At 41.0% G+C, this 17,644-nt stretch overlaps 1 protein-coding gene across 8 annotated transcripts in view; it reads left to right on the plus strand.

Moving 5' to 3' along the window:
• Positions 1 to 17,644, plus strand: part of LOC308627892 (zinc finger protein 227-like) — a 140,491-nt gene that overhangs the window by 59,767 nt on the left and 63,080 nt on the right. The window contains exon 6 of one of the 8 annotated variants that reach the window (XR_014017461.1): positions 1,906 to 2,101. The exons of 6 other annotated variants lie outside the window; for them this stretch is intronic. Coding sequence is in view for 1 of the 2 variants with exons in the window: in XM_081254377.1 (XP_081110503.1) it covers positions 1,906 to 1,930 (25 nt within the window). In the remaining variant the exon portion in view is untranslated. Of the gene's footprint in view, positions 1 to 1,905; positions 16,519 to 17,644 lie in introns of those variants that run through there. One more of the 8 variants, XM_081254377.1, reaches the window with a different exon arrangement.

A 17,644-nucleotide genomic window follows, 5' to 3' on the forward strand; every position in this document is an offset into this window, starting at 1 on the left:
CGTTAAAGCCACAAGAGTAACAATTACCTCAGCCTGGTTGAGGCCGTGTGGGAGTGTCTGTCGCCCTGGGAAGACACTGGGGACCCACAAAACTTTCCTTGAGCTGACTGAGCCATAGGTCAGAAATTGGATATATCAGAGGTTGGCTTTCCCCGTCAGAGCCTCGTCTTGCCCCTCCTGTTTCTGGCTGTGTCTTGAAACGCGGTTACCTGAGGAGAGGAATAGAGCTTAAAGTTGGGTCAACATTAAGAATATTAGAAATGTCAATGTCAACCTGTTCTCCGAGACTTAGAGCACCATTTGAACGCGATTGCCCGAGACTTGAGTAGAGTCTATCTTTTTTCTTTTTAATAATAGGTAATCTTAGCTATTCCCTGGGAATTAAAAAATACCCCTTTGAAACTGAGAGGCCAGAGCAGAAATGTAATTATTTCTAGATGATACACAACTGAATTTAAAGCCAAATGCTCACATTTATATTCAAGAGGAATGTGTGTCTACTTAACGCTGGTGTTGAGGGTCTGGGGGATGTGAAGACAAGCAAGTCCCGGGCCCTTTGTCTAAGAGCTAGGAATCTACTAAGGGAAATGGGGTGTAAGCTGTAATAATCTGTGCTGCGAGGGGAAACATAGCATTTACTGCCCATCCGCCACAGGCCAGGCATTGTGTCAAGTACTTTATACAAGGCCATGGCAAGATGGATGTATTAGCCCCATTTCTAGGGGAGGAAAGCAAGACTCAGAATAAGTTGTCCTGGGCCAACAGCAATTTATGAATATGGCTGAGATTCAGACTCAGGTGACTCTAATGACAGACCTGCACTCTTTCCCCTAGGATTTACTGTTAATTAGGCAGGATCCACTTAATGGTCTAACGTATTAGGCATCCTTCATGGGATTTAAAGATTCACGAAATTAGCTCACCGAGTTGCATAACGTTTTGAGATGACAATTTTTGACCTGGGGTATTTTTTTTTTCTCTCTCTTTTTTTTTTTTTTTTGTGGTATGCGGGCCTCTCACTGTTGTGACCTCTCCCGTTGCGGAGCACAGGCTCCGGACGTGCAAGCTCAGCGGCCATGGCTCACGGGCCCAGCCGCTCCGCGGCATGTGGGATCTTCCCGGACCGGGGCATGAACCCGTGTCCCCTGCATCGGCAGGCGTACTCTCAACCACTGCGCCACCGGGGAAGCCCCTGACCTGGGGTATTTTGAGGAGTCTTGGGCGAATCAAATAATTTTCAGCTTTTTCCAAGGAAAGAACAAAACAGAAAACTTTACCCATTTCTTGTGCTTTTATGTTGGTGGGGTGAGGCTTATGGATGGTCTTTGGGTGAGGGATAGAAGAGGTCTGGATAACCCAGATAGCTCCATTACTTGGTGAGAAATAATGGTTTTGAAGTATGACTTGGCTACTTTAAAGTGGCTGTATCAGCTCAGTAGGAGTTAGCAGTTTGATGTGGCTACCAAAAAGCCAGTCTTAAGAGAAGTATCTCTGGTGGGGGAGGTAAGAACCCCACTCTGCTTTGCCTTGGTCAGACCTTAGTTGGAATACTGTGTTAAGTTCTGGGGACTGTAGACTAAGATAAATATAAAGCAACTAGGACCCACATTCAGGAGAAAGTTTGGATCACAATGTGGAAATGAAATCTGGACGTTTAGGGAAATAGGGCTGTGCAGCTGAAGAAAAGACTTGAAGGGCTGAGATAACAGTCTTCAAATATTAGAAGGATTGTCTTGTGGAAGAGGAATGTTGATTTTTTTTTCTCTGTGGCCCTAAAAGATGCAACCAGAAGCCACAGGCTCTGGGGAAGTGGATTTGTCCTTACAAGGAAGAATTTTTTGTTCTATCTGCCTAAATATGTTTTATCTGCCTAAATATGTTGAGTTTTTGTTGTTGTTGTTTTAGAAAGTGGTGGATTCCCAGTCCCTGAAGGTCCTAGGACATGTGCCAAGTAATTACTTGGTGGAGCCATGGCAGAGGAAATTCAAAGGTGCCGTGGATTGGATTTCACAAGCATCAAAGTCCTTCCCAACCCTGAGCATCTCAGTACCTGTGGACTGTCCTTCCAGGCTTTGCCTCCACCTTTGTCACTAGGGTTGGGGTATGTTTTGGGGGGATGGATAGATGGATGGGTGACGGGGAATAGGAAGAATGTACAAGGGCAAAGCAGTTACTTGGTCCATTCAAATTTGGTCTGCCATTTTTAAATTTTGCCTTTCCTATATACTCATTTGCTTGCCCTAAACTCTGGGCACCTGGAGGCCTTTGCTGTAACTGCTTGTGATCCTCAACATCGTACCCCATCTCATGCAATTGGGTTCTTATAAATGTTATTTGACAGTGATTTTTATCAGGTATCAAGTATTGTCAGGCTCCAATAGTAAGCAAATGTAACTTCGCTGTATGTACAAACGCTAGGTTTGTAAAGCTTGTGGCTGCCTCCCCTCTCTGGGGAAAGACAGAACCTGAATTTTTTTCCAACAGACATTTTTAGATTCTGTGTTTTAGACTTCTCATTTGGGGCTCATGGTTACACCTCTAAATAGATTTCACGCTCCATGCTCAGAGAAAGAAAAGCACACACAGCTCTCCTAGTATCCAAATGATAATCTCTTCACTCATCATCACAAAAGTCCAATCTCTATCCCAGAACCTATTAAATTAACTACAAACTCTTTGCTGGACTTGAGTTCTCATCAAAAAAGCCTGTCTGTGAGGACATTGTACTCATTTAACCTCACTATTCTACAGGATGTTCCTACATTCCAGAATGTACCTGAAAGGGTTAAAAACAAGTCCTTTCCTGTGATCCTCTGAATTAATCATAATGACTGCTCTCGATGACAAAGAAGGTCCCACATGAGGAGAGATCTGAGTGTAAGAACTACTGCTTGGTAAAAGCTCTGGCTTAGGGAAATGCCATCACTTAGCCATAGGAAGTTCAACTTATTATAGTTCAAAAACAAGAAAGGGATTACTTGCAGAATCCAACTGAAGATGCTAACAATCCAAGAGGCAATTGATTCCAAGGGAGGCACTGACGCCAAAGCTGAGCAGGGCTCTAAGACAATAGCCAACATTGGAGGTCAGAAATCGGGTCATAGAGTAAGGGTATCAGGAGGGGGCCGCAGGCAATCAGCTCAGAGGACACCTGCTCCCCAGGAGTGACACACCCCCACTGGTCCTTAAAGACCTACCACAGCAATGGTGCCTGGCAGGAAATATTCACGAGAGATGAAAGCTTTTCCTTTTGAAGCTTTGATGGCTCTCCATAGCCTAGTACTACCCAGAATCAGCCTGTGCTGCTGGAAGGCATGCAGCTAACAAGTGAGAATGGCACTTTCATCCATTTGTTTCTCAATTCTAGAATGCTATCATTTTAGAAGAATATTCGAAAGAGATCTTACAGTGACCTCGGAGAAGGGGGACATACTGGGTGCAAGTATGTTGCTGTCACAGACGCTCATTTAGGGCTGACTCCACCTCTCCCGATATCACCTTCCCCACAACCATCACTATCAGTCAGTTCACCAGGAACCAATAAGCAACATCACCCAAAGCTACCAAAAATTTAATTTTAAGTTCGAAATGGTCTCAGAGGGTGTCAAAATTGTTAATGCCACAGGGCCTAAGCCAATGCTTCTCAAACTTTAATGTGCACACAAATCTCCTGAAGGATCTTGTTAAAATTCTAGAGTTCTGGGGTGTTAACTGACTGCTTGCATTTGTAACAAGCACTCAGGTGATGTCAAAAGCTGCTGATCTATGGATCACACCGTTGAGTCCCTTGGTGACTCAGAACCCCCATAATTGTCCAATACTCTTGATGCTCCTTCAGATTAGAATTCAGCCTAGAATCAAATCAAATGCTCCAAACCAAGGGGTCTCAAACTGAACTCCATGGGTCTCCAGCTCTGGCACCAGACTGTCTAGGTTTTCATCTCAGCCCCTCTGCTTACTTCCTCCATTTCCTCATCTTATAGAATGAGTATAACATAGAACCTGTCTCATCAGGTCATTGCTGGAATTAATTGAGATGACTCAGGTAACATGCATCACATAGTTCTTAGCATGGTAATCAGACAACAAAGGTTAGTTGTCCTTAGAGGACCCCAAGAAGAACTTCCGGGCACTCTACGAAGCCTTCAAAGTTATTTCTAAAATACTCTATGTGCTGAAATTCATTTACCCGAGAGAGAGTCTATGTCTTTCACAGACTCTCAATGGGATTCACAACCCCAAAAAGTTTGAGAACTGAATTTAACAGCACATTAAAAGTACTATACGGGCTTCCCTGGTGGCGCGGTGGTTGAGCGTCCGCCTGCCGATGCAGGGGAGGCGGGTTCGTGCCCCGGTCTGGGAGGATCCCACGTGCCGCGGAGCGGCTGGGCCCGTGAGCCATGGCCGCTGGGCCTGTGCGTCTGGAGCCTGTGCTCCGCAACGGGAGAGGCCACAACAGTGAGAGGCCCACATACCGCCAAAAAAAAAAAAAAAAAAAGTACTATACACCATGCCCAAATGAAATGCAGTGATGATGAAACATATGAAAATCAATCATTGTAATACAGCAAATTAACAGAAGGAAAGACAAAACCACGTGATTATATCAACTGATGTAGAAAAAACATTTGACAAAAGTTGAATATCCTTTCCTGATAAAAACACAGCGAACTATTAATAGAAGGAAAGTACTTCAACATAATAAAAGCCATATATGAAAAACCAACAGCTAACATCATACTCGGCAGTGAAAGACTTAAAGCTTTTCCTCTAAGACCAGGAAGACGGAAAAGATACCCACTCTCATCACTACTATTCAACATAGTACTAAATGTCCTAGCCAGAGAAATCAGACACACAAAAAAATAAAATAAAAGGCATCCAAATTTGAAAGGAAGAAGTAAAATGAGCTCTGTTTACAGATGACATATTAGGCACAAAAATTCCTAAAGATTACACACACACACACACACACACACAAACAAACCTGCTGAACCCAAGAAATAATTTTAGCAAAGTTGCAGAATACAAAATTAACAAACACAGTGCAGTTGCATTTTTATACATTAACAATGATCAATCTGAAAGAGAATTAAGAAAATAATCTCACAGCAGCATCAAGAAGGAGAAAATGCTTAGGTATAAAATTAGCCAAGAAGGTGAAAAACTTGTACATTGAAAACTACAACACACTGCTTAAAGATATCAAGGAAGATTGTATTTGTATATAAATGGAAAGACATCCCATGTTCAAGGATTGGAATATCGTTAAAATGGCCACGCTACCCAAAGAAATCTACAAATTGAATGCAATTCCGATCAAAATCCCAGTAGCAGAAAAATATCTTATGATTCTTATGGAGCCTCAAGTAGCCATAACAATCTTGTAAAAGAACAAAGTTAGAAGCCTCACACTTCCTGATTTCAAAACACAGTACAAAGCAACAGCAATCAAAGTGGTATGGTACTTGTAGAAAAACATTTAGACCAATTTAACAGAGTAGAGAGCCTAGAAATTAACCCTTGCTTATATGGCCAAACGATTTTTGACAAAGGTGCCAAAAATACACAATGGGGAAAACACAATCTCTTAAACAAATGATACTGGAAAACTGGATATCTACTTGCAAAAGAATAAATTAAAGAACGAAGTACAGGGGCTCCCTGTGGCGCAGTGGTTGAGAGTCCACCTGCCGATGCAGGGGACATGGGTTCGTTCCCCTGGTCCGGGACGATCCCACATGCCGCGGAGCGGCTAGGCCCGTGAGCCATGGCCGCTGAGCCTGCGCGTGCGGAGCCTGTGCTCCACAACAGGACAGGCCACAACAATGAGAGGCCCGCGTACCGCAAAAAAAAAAAAAAAAAAAAAAAGAAAGAAAGAAGTACAGGACCAAAACTATAAAACTCCTAGAAGCAAGCATAGGGTAAAAATTTTAGGACATTACATTTGGCAATAATTTCTGGGATATGATACTAAAAGCACATACAACAATGCAAAAGTAGACAAATAGGACTACATCAAATTTTAAAACTTCCATGCAGGTAAGGAAACAATCAACAGAATGACAAGGCAACCTATTGGAATGGGAAAAATATTTGAAAATCTTATATCTAATGTGGGATTAATATCCAAAATATCTGAGGAACTTCCACAACTCAACAAAAAAAACCACAAATAACTGATTTTTTAAGTGCAAAGAACTTGAATAGACAAGTCTCCAGTGAAGATATACAAATGGCCAACAAGCATATGAAAAGATGCTCAACATCACTAAACTTAAGAGAAATGCAAATCAAGGCCACAATGAGACATTATCTCACACCCATTGGGATGGCCACTGTCAAAAGAACAGAAGTAACAAGTGTTGGAGAGGACATGGAGAGGTTAGAACCCTGTGCCCTCTTGCTGGGAATGAGAAATGGTGCAGCCACTATAGAAAATAGTACAGAAGTTCCTCAAAAAATTAAAAATAAAATTACCATATGATCCAGCAATCCCACTTCTGGGTTTATATGCAAAATAATTCAAAGCAGGATCTCAGAAATAAATCTGCACACTCTGCAACATTATTCACAATAGTCAGGAGGTGGAAGCAAACAAAATATTCCTTCACAGATGAATGGACATACAAACAATGAAATATTATACAGCCTTAAAAAAAAAGAAGGGAATCCTGTCAAATGCTGCAACATGGATGAATCCTGAGGACATGATGCTAAGCAAAATAAGCCAGTCACAAAAGGACAAATACTGTATGATTCCTCTCATATGAAGTATGTAGAGTACTCAAAATCATAGAAACAGAAAGTAGAAAAGTGGTTGCCAAGGAAGGGCTGGAAGAAGGAGGGTGGGGGAATTAGTGTTTAATGGGTATCGAGTTTCAGTTCTGCAAGATGAAAAAGTTCTAGAAGTCTGTTGCACAGCAATGTGAATACACTTAAAACACTAAACTGTACGCTTAAAATGACTTAGATGATAATCACTGTCATGTGTTTTTAGTACAATTTTTTAAATATATACTGACGTCTGAGTGCTAACCACAGAGAATATCATTTAATTTGTCTGGGATGCAGACTGGACACTGGGATTTTATTTTATTTAAAAAAATTTTTTTTTGCGGTACGCGGGCCTCTCGCTGTTGTGGCCTCTCCCGTTGCGGAGCACAGGCTCCGGAGGCGCAGGCTCAGCGGCCATGGCTCACGGGCCCAGCCGCTCCATGGCATGTGGGATCTTCCCGGACCGGGGCACGAACCCGTGTCCCCTGCATCGGCAGGCGGACTCTCAACCACTGCGCCACCAAGGAAGCCCGACACTGGGAGTTTTTAAAGGCCTCCTGTAATTCATCAGTGCCATACAGGACCATGGGCCTAGTGTCACATGTTATGATTTTTCCAAGAGAGGCTAAAATCAAGATTTTTATCTTTATTTGTAATGTTTATATAAACACTGCTGGTTTTTTTTTTTAAATGCTGGCAACTAATTTTTTAAATTCTGTGCAAACCAAACACACCACTCTTGCTGCCTCTTGGGCTACCGATCTCCAAGTTCCTTTCTAGTTTAAAATGTCTGTGGATCAAAATTAAGTTTCCTGTGTCTCAGTAGGTGGCCTCCTTACCAGGGGACTCTCCTCTGGCTTTTGAATCTTCCTATGTGAAATACTCATCAATAAAATGGGTCACTATGCACAATGGGGTGTCCCAAGAAGTGTATCATGTATCATGGTTACAGGTCCTTGGCATGTGTGGGTTATCGCTTTGGTCAGTAAAGTCGATTGGAGGTTTCTGAACAACAATTTCAGGCAGAGAAACCTGGTTTTTTTGAGGGGGTGGGGGGAGGTTTGTTTATTTGATTTCCAGTTTGAGAGAACCCTGTAGTTTAAGCTGAATAGTACATGGATTCCTAAATACATTTACCATACAAAAGTTGAATTGCTTTGATGTAAGTAGGACTGGAGAAGTGGGAAGTGAATGACTGTAATTCATCTCCTGCCTTATCAACAGGCTTTTCTGTCCTGAGCAAACTCGGCTCCACAGAGCCTCCATCCAGGTTCAAAGGGAAAGGTTCAAGGGCTGGAGGAGGGAAAGCAGTGAGCTGAACATCTTCATTCCCTGCTCCTGAGTAACCACTGCTCTTACCCACTGTACTGAGCTTCTACTTAAGCTTTTGTTAGAAAAGGGGTTCAAGTGCTTTAAAGAAAGAAGTTAAAAAAACCCTGACCTAGATGAGGGTATCTAGAATACTCATTAATTTTTCAGATAACACTAATAGAAAAGTAACTGCACAAATAGAAAATACAAGCACCAATGAACAGTGAATACATGGATGGAAAAGCAAGTGGAATTCTGAGGCTATCCAACAAACCAAATCATACGTTATTGTTTATAACACAACTTCAACCTAGAGAAAGCCTAAGTAAAAGCATGGGGATGTAAGGTCCCTTGCAGCCTGCCCACTCACCTTCCGCGTGGAGCAACACTCCAGGCTAGATTTTAGTGTCTGTGAGAGTGAAAAGCATGCTTAGCAGTGAGGTTAAGTAAAGGTCTATAACATGAATCTTGAGGAAAGAGTAAAATAACCAAGATTATTCTTTCAAGATAAAAACACTATAAAAGATTGAATATAAAAAGACAAAGGCTGCAGAAGCAGCAAAAGAAAAAAATAGGTAAATTGGACTATATCAAAATTTAAAACTTTTATGCATCCAACTTTTGTACTATCAACAAAGTGAAAAGGCAGCTCTTGGAATGAAACAAAATATTTGCAAATTATATGTCTGACAAAGGGTTAATATCAAGAATATAAACAGAACTCCTACAACTCAACAACAAAACAAACAAACAACTCAATTTAAAAATGGGCAAAGGACTTGAATAGGAATTTCTTCAAAGAAAATATACAAATATCTAATAAGCGCATGAAGAGATGGCTTTACATCTCTAATATTAGGGAAATACCAATCAAAACCACAGTGAGACACCACTTCCCATTCGTCAGCATGGTTATTGTCAAAAAACAGAAAATAACTATTGGTGAAGATGCGGAGAAATCGGAACTCTTGTGCGCTGCTGGTGGGAATATAAAACAGTGCAACACTGTGGAAAGTAGTATGGCAGTTCCTCAAAAAATTAAAAATAGGATTACTATCTGATCCAACAATTCCACTTTGGGATATATACCCAAAAGAATTGAAAGCAAGGATGTGAAAAGATATTTGCCCACCCACATTCATAGCAGTAGTATTCACAATAGCCAAAAGGAGGAAACAACCCAATTGTGCATCAACGCATGCATGGATAAAGAAAATGTGGTATACACCTAGCGTGAAATATTATGCAACCTTAAAAAGGAAAGAAATTCTGACACATGCTACAACATGGATGAACCTTGAAGATAGTATGTGAAGTGAAATAAGCCAGTCACAAAAGGACAAATACTGTATATTACCTCACCTATATACGATACCTAGAATAGTCAAATTCATAGAGACAGAAAGTAGAATGATAGTTGCCAGGGGCTGGGGGAAGGGAGGAAAGAGGAGTTATTGTTTAATGAGTACCGGGTTCCCATCTTACGAGATGAAAAAAGTCCTCGAAGTCGATAGTAGTGATGGTTGCACAACAGTGTGAATGCCACTGAAGTGTATACCTTTTTATAAAATGGTTAAAATGGTAAATTACATGTTATGTATATTTTACCACAATGTTTTCAAACATTTTTTAAAAACAAAGACTATAAAATCATGAAAGCATGTTAGCCTACATGCCAAGTGAGTTTCATGAGATGCCAGCCATACGGACTTAACATATTTCTTCTTTACAATATCATCCCACTTCATTTGATAGACATGAGAACCTGTGATCCACCAGGGTGAACTCTGAGTGCACCTGCAATGGCAGGACTGGTCATAGGGACTGTGACTTAGGAAGGAAATCAATGGAAACATTAAAGAAAGCTTAGAAGGGCTGGTTGAACACAATGAGGTGAGCAGGAATACTGAAAACATTTCAGCCCAAAGGGATTTTAGTGAACCTGATGATTCTCGAACATTACTGGCAAGGCTACTTATAACAGACATCAAACTACTTATTATAACAGGGGAGATAAAAGTCAACTGGTACAGTTTGTGAGAATGAAGTCTTTAGACTACTAACAGGACAAAAGTGTAGACAGTAGGGATTGTTTATCAGACACTAAATGTAATACAGAGAGAAACTAAAGGATCTCATTCCAAAAACACATAAAATTGCCTCATGGATGCTGAAACAATCTTGCGGTTGGAGACAGCAATGATTTCACACATTTTACAATATTAGAAGGTCTGGCCCCCCTTCCTCTGGAAAAGTGAAGATTCTGATTTTTTTTTTCATCCTCTCTGCTTCAGATGGATCTGAGAAACTCAGACGTGTTTGGCATGACGTGTACTACCATTAAATATGCTTAAAGGAGTTACAATATCAATGGATAATGAATAACGTAAAATTAACCATGAATAAAAGACAGACCAAATTTGATACTTCCACGAATTGAGAACTAAGAGCAAATTCACAGCAAGTAAGAGAAAACTCCAACAAAGTAACCTGGAAAAAGCTCCAAAAGATTTAGTTATAACGTAAAAAAGAATTTTCAAGAAAACGTGTCAATTAAGCTTTTGGCAAGATTTAAGAGCAGAGGCAAAGCTCTCAAGTTCATGGTGGTGCTAGAGGATCCAATCCCCCCGCTGTGCCTGAGGTAGGCAGTGAAGGAAGAAGATAAAGACATGATGCTTCGTGGGAGCAGGAAGATACACAAAGAGCTGCCAATGAGCTCCATCAGCAAGTGGCCCCCCAGCCCACTGGCAGCACAATGGGAACCAGACACCTGCGCACAATGCCTGAAGCACACACCAGAAGGATGCTCTGCGTCCAGAGACATGCCAAGCTTCAGCGGCAAAGACCTCTCCAGGTGGGAAAAATGTAATTGACCTATGTGCTTTTCTTCTTTTTATTCCTCTTTTTATTGATGTCAGGTCACTGAATATTCATATCATAAAAGCTATGTTCCATTTCATAGAGATAGCCATTTCAGGGTTTGGGATTTAGACAAATGATCTACTTCACAACAACCATCCATAAGACCCACATCACTTTACTTCTCAGTATTCAACCTTCCTAAATCCTCCCAGATGGCTACATTTTACCAAAAGACGTCTCTCCATTCACAGGAGCAGGGCTTCATGGGGGAGCAATTGCTCACACTTTCTGTGACTCGCCAACCACGTTTCTTGTGAGTAAAGGTCACCACGGCTTAATAACACTTTCTGTGTAGAATACGGAGAGGAACACAATTGCATTTTATAATCAGATCTACGTTTGTCCTTGTGACATAGCAACAGAGGAGAATAAAACATTCACTGACTGTCAAGCCTCGAAAGATGACTTTAAATCACCCAGCTTTATGTTTCAGTGGCCTTTTTTATTGAAACATAATCAACTCATATTTGATGAAACAGACACAAGACTATATGGGAAGAACAACGATTCCAAATGTGGAGAAGGTCTGGACTTCTTACGGTTTGTTATTTCAGTAATTTAAGCATTTTGAGATTCAGGTCTATGAAACTCCTTTCTAACCCAAGTCAAGGACTTGGTCTCTCTCCAAAGTTTTTTAAAGAAAACACGGATTGAAAGTCAATGCACATCAGTCATGTGGGGGAAAGGCGGCTTTTGTAGTGAGATATGGATCTGAATCTCAGCCTTATCACTTATTAGTTACATGACCTGACATTAGTGTCGTTACCTCTCTGAGCCTCAATTTTCTGTCTGTAACATGGTGCTGATAATGCTTACTTCTGCTGCTTGCTGAGGATATTAAATGGGGTAATGAATCAACATTACCTGGCACAGAGCCAGGGACATGGTCAATGTTTTAAAAATTGAAGGTAAAAAGAGGTTAGGACATTTCTGGCTTCTATATGTTCTGAGGAGAAGGAAGAAGGTGGGGAGAGAAGGAAAGAAAAGAAGGAGTATCACAGCACAATGCACTGATACCCCTAAGATACGTCACTATCCTAACATCCTTTCTAACAGAAACACAGAATAGAATCAAAGACCCATCTTATGCAGCCAACTCATAAAGCAGGTATAGGACTCCCACCATAACATCAGGAGTCCAACGGGTTCCACTGTAATTAACCTGGATTTGTACTCAGACCATTCAGATGTGAGGATAAAATCGTTTCTTAAATAAACTAAAGGGAACTTAAAGCTATCCCTCTACCCCCAGTCTCTACTGCAAGGGCTAAAGAATTTCCATATTCGTCTCCCTTTCCCACTCACTTCAGACATGCCATGTCCCACCAAGATGCAGTTATCCTAACTTCCCTCTCTTCCATCTCTGTTTGGGTGAAAAAAATCATCCATTCCTGTATTGGTTCAGTCTTTTGGACCATTTCTAACCGATTTTCTTCATATCTCATCACAGAATGATACCTTTAGGCAAGGCTTGAAGAGTAAACTGCAGCCAGCTAGCAAATTCAAAACAAGCCCAAGGTCAGCAGCACACCAGTGAGACCAGGGTTCATTACTTAAATGTTAGAATCATTTCACATGAAAATGAAAAGGGGGGTTAATCAGTTAATGAATCTGGCACGGCAGCATCCAGAGCGGCAGGGGAGGACAAAACACTGAATGAGTTCAGAAACCAAGGAGACATTATAAACAAAGAGGGCCATTGCCTACATGTCCCTGCTTCTCTCCTTAAGATCTGAATGTCCTTTGAATCCTAACATTTAAGAGTGCAACCCTTTCCAGCTCTGGGAGGCTTGAATGCCTCTAGTGAAATGCCAGCGTTAATGAGAGTCTAATATACCTTTCCACCTGCAGCACCTGTGCAGACAAATTGTACCAGGCTTCAGACAAGCTGAAAAGCCTCCGTGTGCTGTAGATGGAACAGCTGGTAGAGTCAGTGTTCATTTGCTGAATGGTTCCTGTAGTCCCAGCTTGAGCTGGATAGGAAACTCTACAAAGGTAGCTAACTCAGAGCTTCCACGCAAGAAACATCTGTCAACTAAACAACTTTGTGTGAGACGCCTGCCTTCTCGGCTGTGGCGAATGACGACAAAGACTGCCACCAGATAGACTGACAACGGTAGTCCAACACGTCCTTTCTGAAGTGACACAGCAAGACTCCATCGCCACTAGCTCCAGTTGTTAAACAACATCTGGCACAGAACCAGGGTCATTTACCCAACCCCCTCCTTGGAATAAAATGAACACTTGGTTATTCACAATGCATTTGGTCCCCTTCCATTGAGAGGTATTTTAGCTACCTATTTGTTCTATCTATTGAGTTTATTCTGCATCATTGTATCTACTCTACAAAGCCTGTAAGCATTATTATCAAAAAGAAAGATGAAAAACACCTTTTCAGGAACAGAGTGGTAGAAACCTTCAAACCACCCAACTAACTTCAAAGCATTATCTAACTCCCAGAATTACCCCAGTGGGTACAAGCACATACTATGGAGAGAGTGTATTTTTCAATAAAATATTCCCTTTGTGGGCTGAAACATGCCCTATCTTCTTATGAAATTATTAGTTCGTTATTAAAATTCTTCAATTGAACTATTTCTTGAGATCTGTTCCTTTGCTGACTCATATCCACTATCACTGATCCTAATCCCACCCTGTACCAGAGATCCTCAGTAAAAGGAAACGAGAAGATTGTACATACACAAAGCCTACGTTCACACCTTCTCTCCAAAACTAATACACCAATAAAGCCAATAAACCAGTTGGAAATCAACAAAGAGAAAAAGAGATCCTTCCATGCTCCATGCCCACCTGATCTCACATTGTCCTACTTCTACTCTCAGCTTTGTCTTCCATTTCTAGATCTTTTCCTACCTTTTGGGAAAATCTGAACTTATCTTCTGAATGAGAAAACTAAATGCCTTTAGTGAATACTCACCCCTACATCTTCCTTCACTACACAAACTTCATCATGCATTTTCAAGGCAAGCACCTTATCTGAGCTCCCCCTGACTCTCCACAATGAGGGAAGGGGATTGTCCAAAATTTCCCATCAGAATGAAGTTGGATGCAAACAAAGAGCCATCCGAACTTTAAGGCTAGAATAGGTTGTTCTGAATTTCACTCTTTGAGGAAAAGCATTTCTTTAAATGACGGTCCTTTAAAATGTTAATCTATTGCCAATGTGCTTCAGCATCACTTTAGGGAAAATCAAAATGACACTGTGTCCTATAGACACTTTACAGTCTACAAGCTGAGTTGATTAACGCTTGATATTCAGTACAACATGGTGGCCCAAAAGCTAATAAGAAACTTATTATGAATGACTTCACAGCCTAAGACAGTAGCCTACAATTCCTTCCCATTACTGGTTCTGTCCTCCAAGTCTAATGAGTATTCCTGCACATAACTTTACACTTTGATTTTTTATCATTACCAAGCCATCAGACATGGATTAGGAGCAAAGTCAAAGTAATAGGAAGTTATATCCCAATATTATTTTTGAGCAACTAACAGTTCTCACTTGAATGAAATGAATTTTATTTTACACCAAACTCAATGATATAGCTGTCGTCTGGAACTTCAGTGCTATACTCTACTTACTGGAAGTTTAGCTCATTGGATTCCTGGATTTCAGCACAGAAACCCTGAGTTCCACTCTTCAGGCCTGCCATTGAGTTACTATGTAATCATGCCTAAGTCATTTTTTGATTTGTTTGCTTTTTCTCCATTGGTAAAATGGCAATAATCCAAATTCTCCAAGCCAGGGACCTCATTTTAGGATTTATTTTTAAGCTATGTTTCTAGAAGCCCTAAAATTCTGCATAGTTGTTTCAGGTGTTACATACAAATAATTTAGTCCAAATTTTTTATTTTTAATGTATATTTTAACACTGTGGGAATATTCTAGGAGTCACTGACTCACAAGTGATATATATTAGGTTTTAACACATTTTGGCGAACCCCCTTGCAAGGCATGTCTGGTTAACTCATTCTTGTCTGCAAATCTCAGTGTAAGACTCCTACCAAATTTGTGTATATATATGACCTTACTTTAAATATGTTATTTATTAGTAAGTGTGTAGATTGGCCCTGGTCATTTTTTTAAAACAGCAGTACCTGGTTTGCTCTCATTTCTAAAGATGTGTAATCAAGTCCTCATGTCTGTGAAAGCCTTTGTCAAAGCCTACATGCTAAACCAGTCCATATGGGGCATGTGCAGTACCTAGTCTTATCATGCAACCTTTGGGCAATGAGGCAAGATGGTGCTAGTGGTATAGTGAGAAACTGCTAGAGCCAGGTTACAAGGGCTGCTTGATTAATGGCAGATTTTGCAATCATGTTGGGGAATCATGCTGGATTTTCAGGGCGACAAACAGTTTTCAGGATCATAAAGGGTTAGATGAGACACCATTCTGGGTTTCATGCAACTGGATAGGACCTCAGAGAATGGAAAATCCATGTTCCTTGAACATCGCACAGACTGGCCTATTGGTACAATTGGCTAAGTACATATCATTTAAGTTTATCACGGTAAACCGTCCCTTCTCTAAGATTTATATAATAAGAGAATTCCGTTTTCCCATATCCGTAACCCACTTCTACAATAACATGCCCCTCCAATTTCTATACCATGTAAAATTCAGACTCATCTACGTGGAACCCAGTCTTATCACATAATAGTCAATTACTCAATAACTAATTTCTAACAGATAATGTTTTAATATTACTTAGTTATAAATCTTTTAGTACTTATTAGAAGTTTTGTGTGCTTCTTCCCTGACTTTGATGCTTATGATAAGAAATACAAGGCCTTCCCTGGTGGCGCAGTGGTTGCGAGTCCGCCTGCCGATGCAGGGGATGCGCATTTGTGCCCCGGTCTGGGAAGATCCCACATGCCGCAGAGCGGCTAGGCCCGTGAGCCATGGCCGCTGAGCCTGCACGTCCGGAGCCTGTGCTCTGCAAAGGGAGAGGCCACAGCAGTGAGAGGCCCGTGTACCGCAAAATATAAAAATTAAAAAAAAAAATACAAGCAGTAGTTAGGCATTGTTGGTGTGCAATTTTGAAATGGGATTTCTTACTATACCTCCCATGGGTTTCTGGGTAAATAATAACTGCAGAGTGTCCTGAGAGCACACAGCAGTCCATTACCATTTTCAGCTACCTGCCTGTCAAATCAGTGTTTTCATAATATAGTTTATGCTTTGGAGTTCTAGAGAAAATTATATTTGTAAAAGGCATCAATCACTGGGGGGAAAAAAGTTTGAAAGCTGCTATTTTGACGATACAACCGCTGGCATCATTTGTACATCAACCTGGTAGATAAAACCAAAACATCCAATGTGTATTCCATGCTGTACTTTGTCTGAGTTATGAGTAGGCATACCCACTGAGAGGGAGACTGCTTACTTCAGCCCAACTCGAAACACAGATGGAACAGCTCTCCAAACTCAACTATGCAGTCAATGCATGAACACAGAACAAGTCAGTTCTGTGGGGAGACAGAAAATTTGGGTTTCATCAGAATCAGACAGAGTACACAGAGGTCCCATGATCGTAGTATCATGTCACTGGTATTTATCATAAATACTGGATGCCTCTGGCCTGGCTGTGTATTTATGACGAGGAACTACACCAGTTGTTAAATGCCGAGCTGTGATTACACATGGCTTCTGGTCAGATTCAATCTTTGCTTTGCTTTGCTTTGCTTTTTTAACATCTTTACTGGGTTATACTTACTTTAAAATGGTGTGTTGGTTCATGCTTTATTAAAAAGTGAATCAGCTATATATATCCATAGATCCCCATATCTCCTCCCTCTTGCGTCTCCCTCCCTCCCACCCTCCCTATCCCACCCCTCTGGGTGGTCACAGAGCACCGAGCTGATCTCCCTGTGCTATGCGGCCGCTTCCCACTAGCTGTCTATTTTACCTTTGGTAGTGTATATATGTCCATGCCACTCTCTCACTTCATCCCAGCTTCCCCTTCCCACTCCCCGTGTCCTCAAGTCCATTCTCTACATCTGTGTCTTTATTCCTATCCTGCCCCTAGGTTCTTCAGAACCTTTTTTTTTTTTTTGAGATACCATATATACGTGTTAGCATAGGGTATTTATTTTTCTCTTTCAGACTTACTTCACTCTGTATAGCAGTCTCTAGCTCCATTCACCTCACTACAAATAACTCAATTTTGTTTCTTTTTATGGCTGAGTAATATTCCATTGTATATATGTGCCACATCTTGTTTATCCATTCATCTATCGATGGACACATAGGTTGCTTCCATACCCTGGCTGTTGTAAATAGAGCTGCAATGAACATTGTGGCACATGACTCTTCTTGAATTATGCTTTTCTCAGGGTATATGCCCAGTAGTGGGATTGCTGAGTCGTATGGTAGCTCTATTTTTAGTTTTTTAAGGAACCTCCATACTGACCTCCATAGTGGCTGTATCAATTTACATTCCCAACAACAGTGCAAGAGGCTTCCCTTTTCTCCACAGCCTCTGCAGCATTTACGGTTTGTAGATTTTTTGATGATGGCCATTCTGACTGGTGGGAGGTGATACCTCATTGTAGCTTGGATTTGCATTTCTCTAATGATTAGTGATGTTGAGCATTCTTTCACGTGTTTGT

The sequence above is a fragment of the Mesoplodon bidens genome (assembly GCF_964165515.1).
Source record: "Mesoplodon bidens genome assembly, chromosome: 14".
Taxonomy (NCBI): Eukaryota; Metazoa; Chordata; class Mammalia; order Artiodactyla; family Ziphiidae; genus Mesoplodon; species Mesoplodon bidens.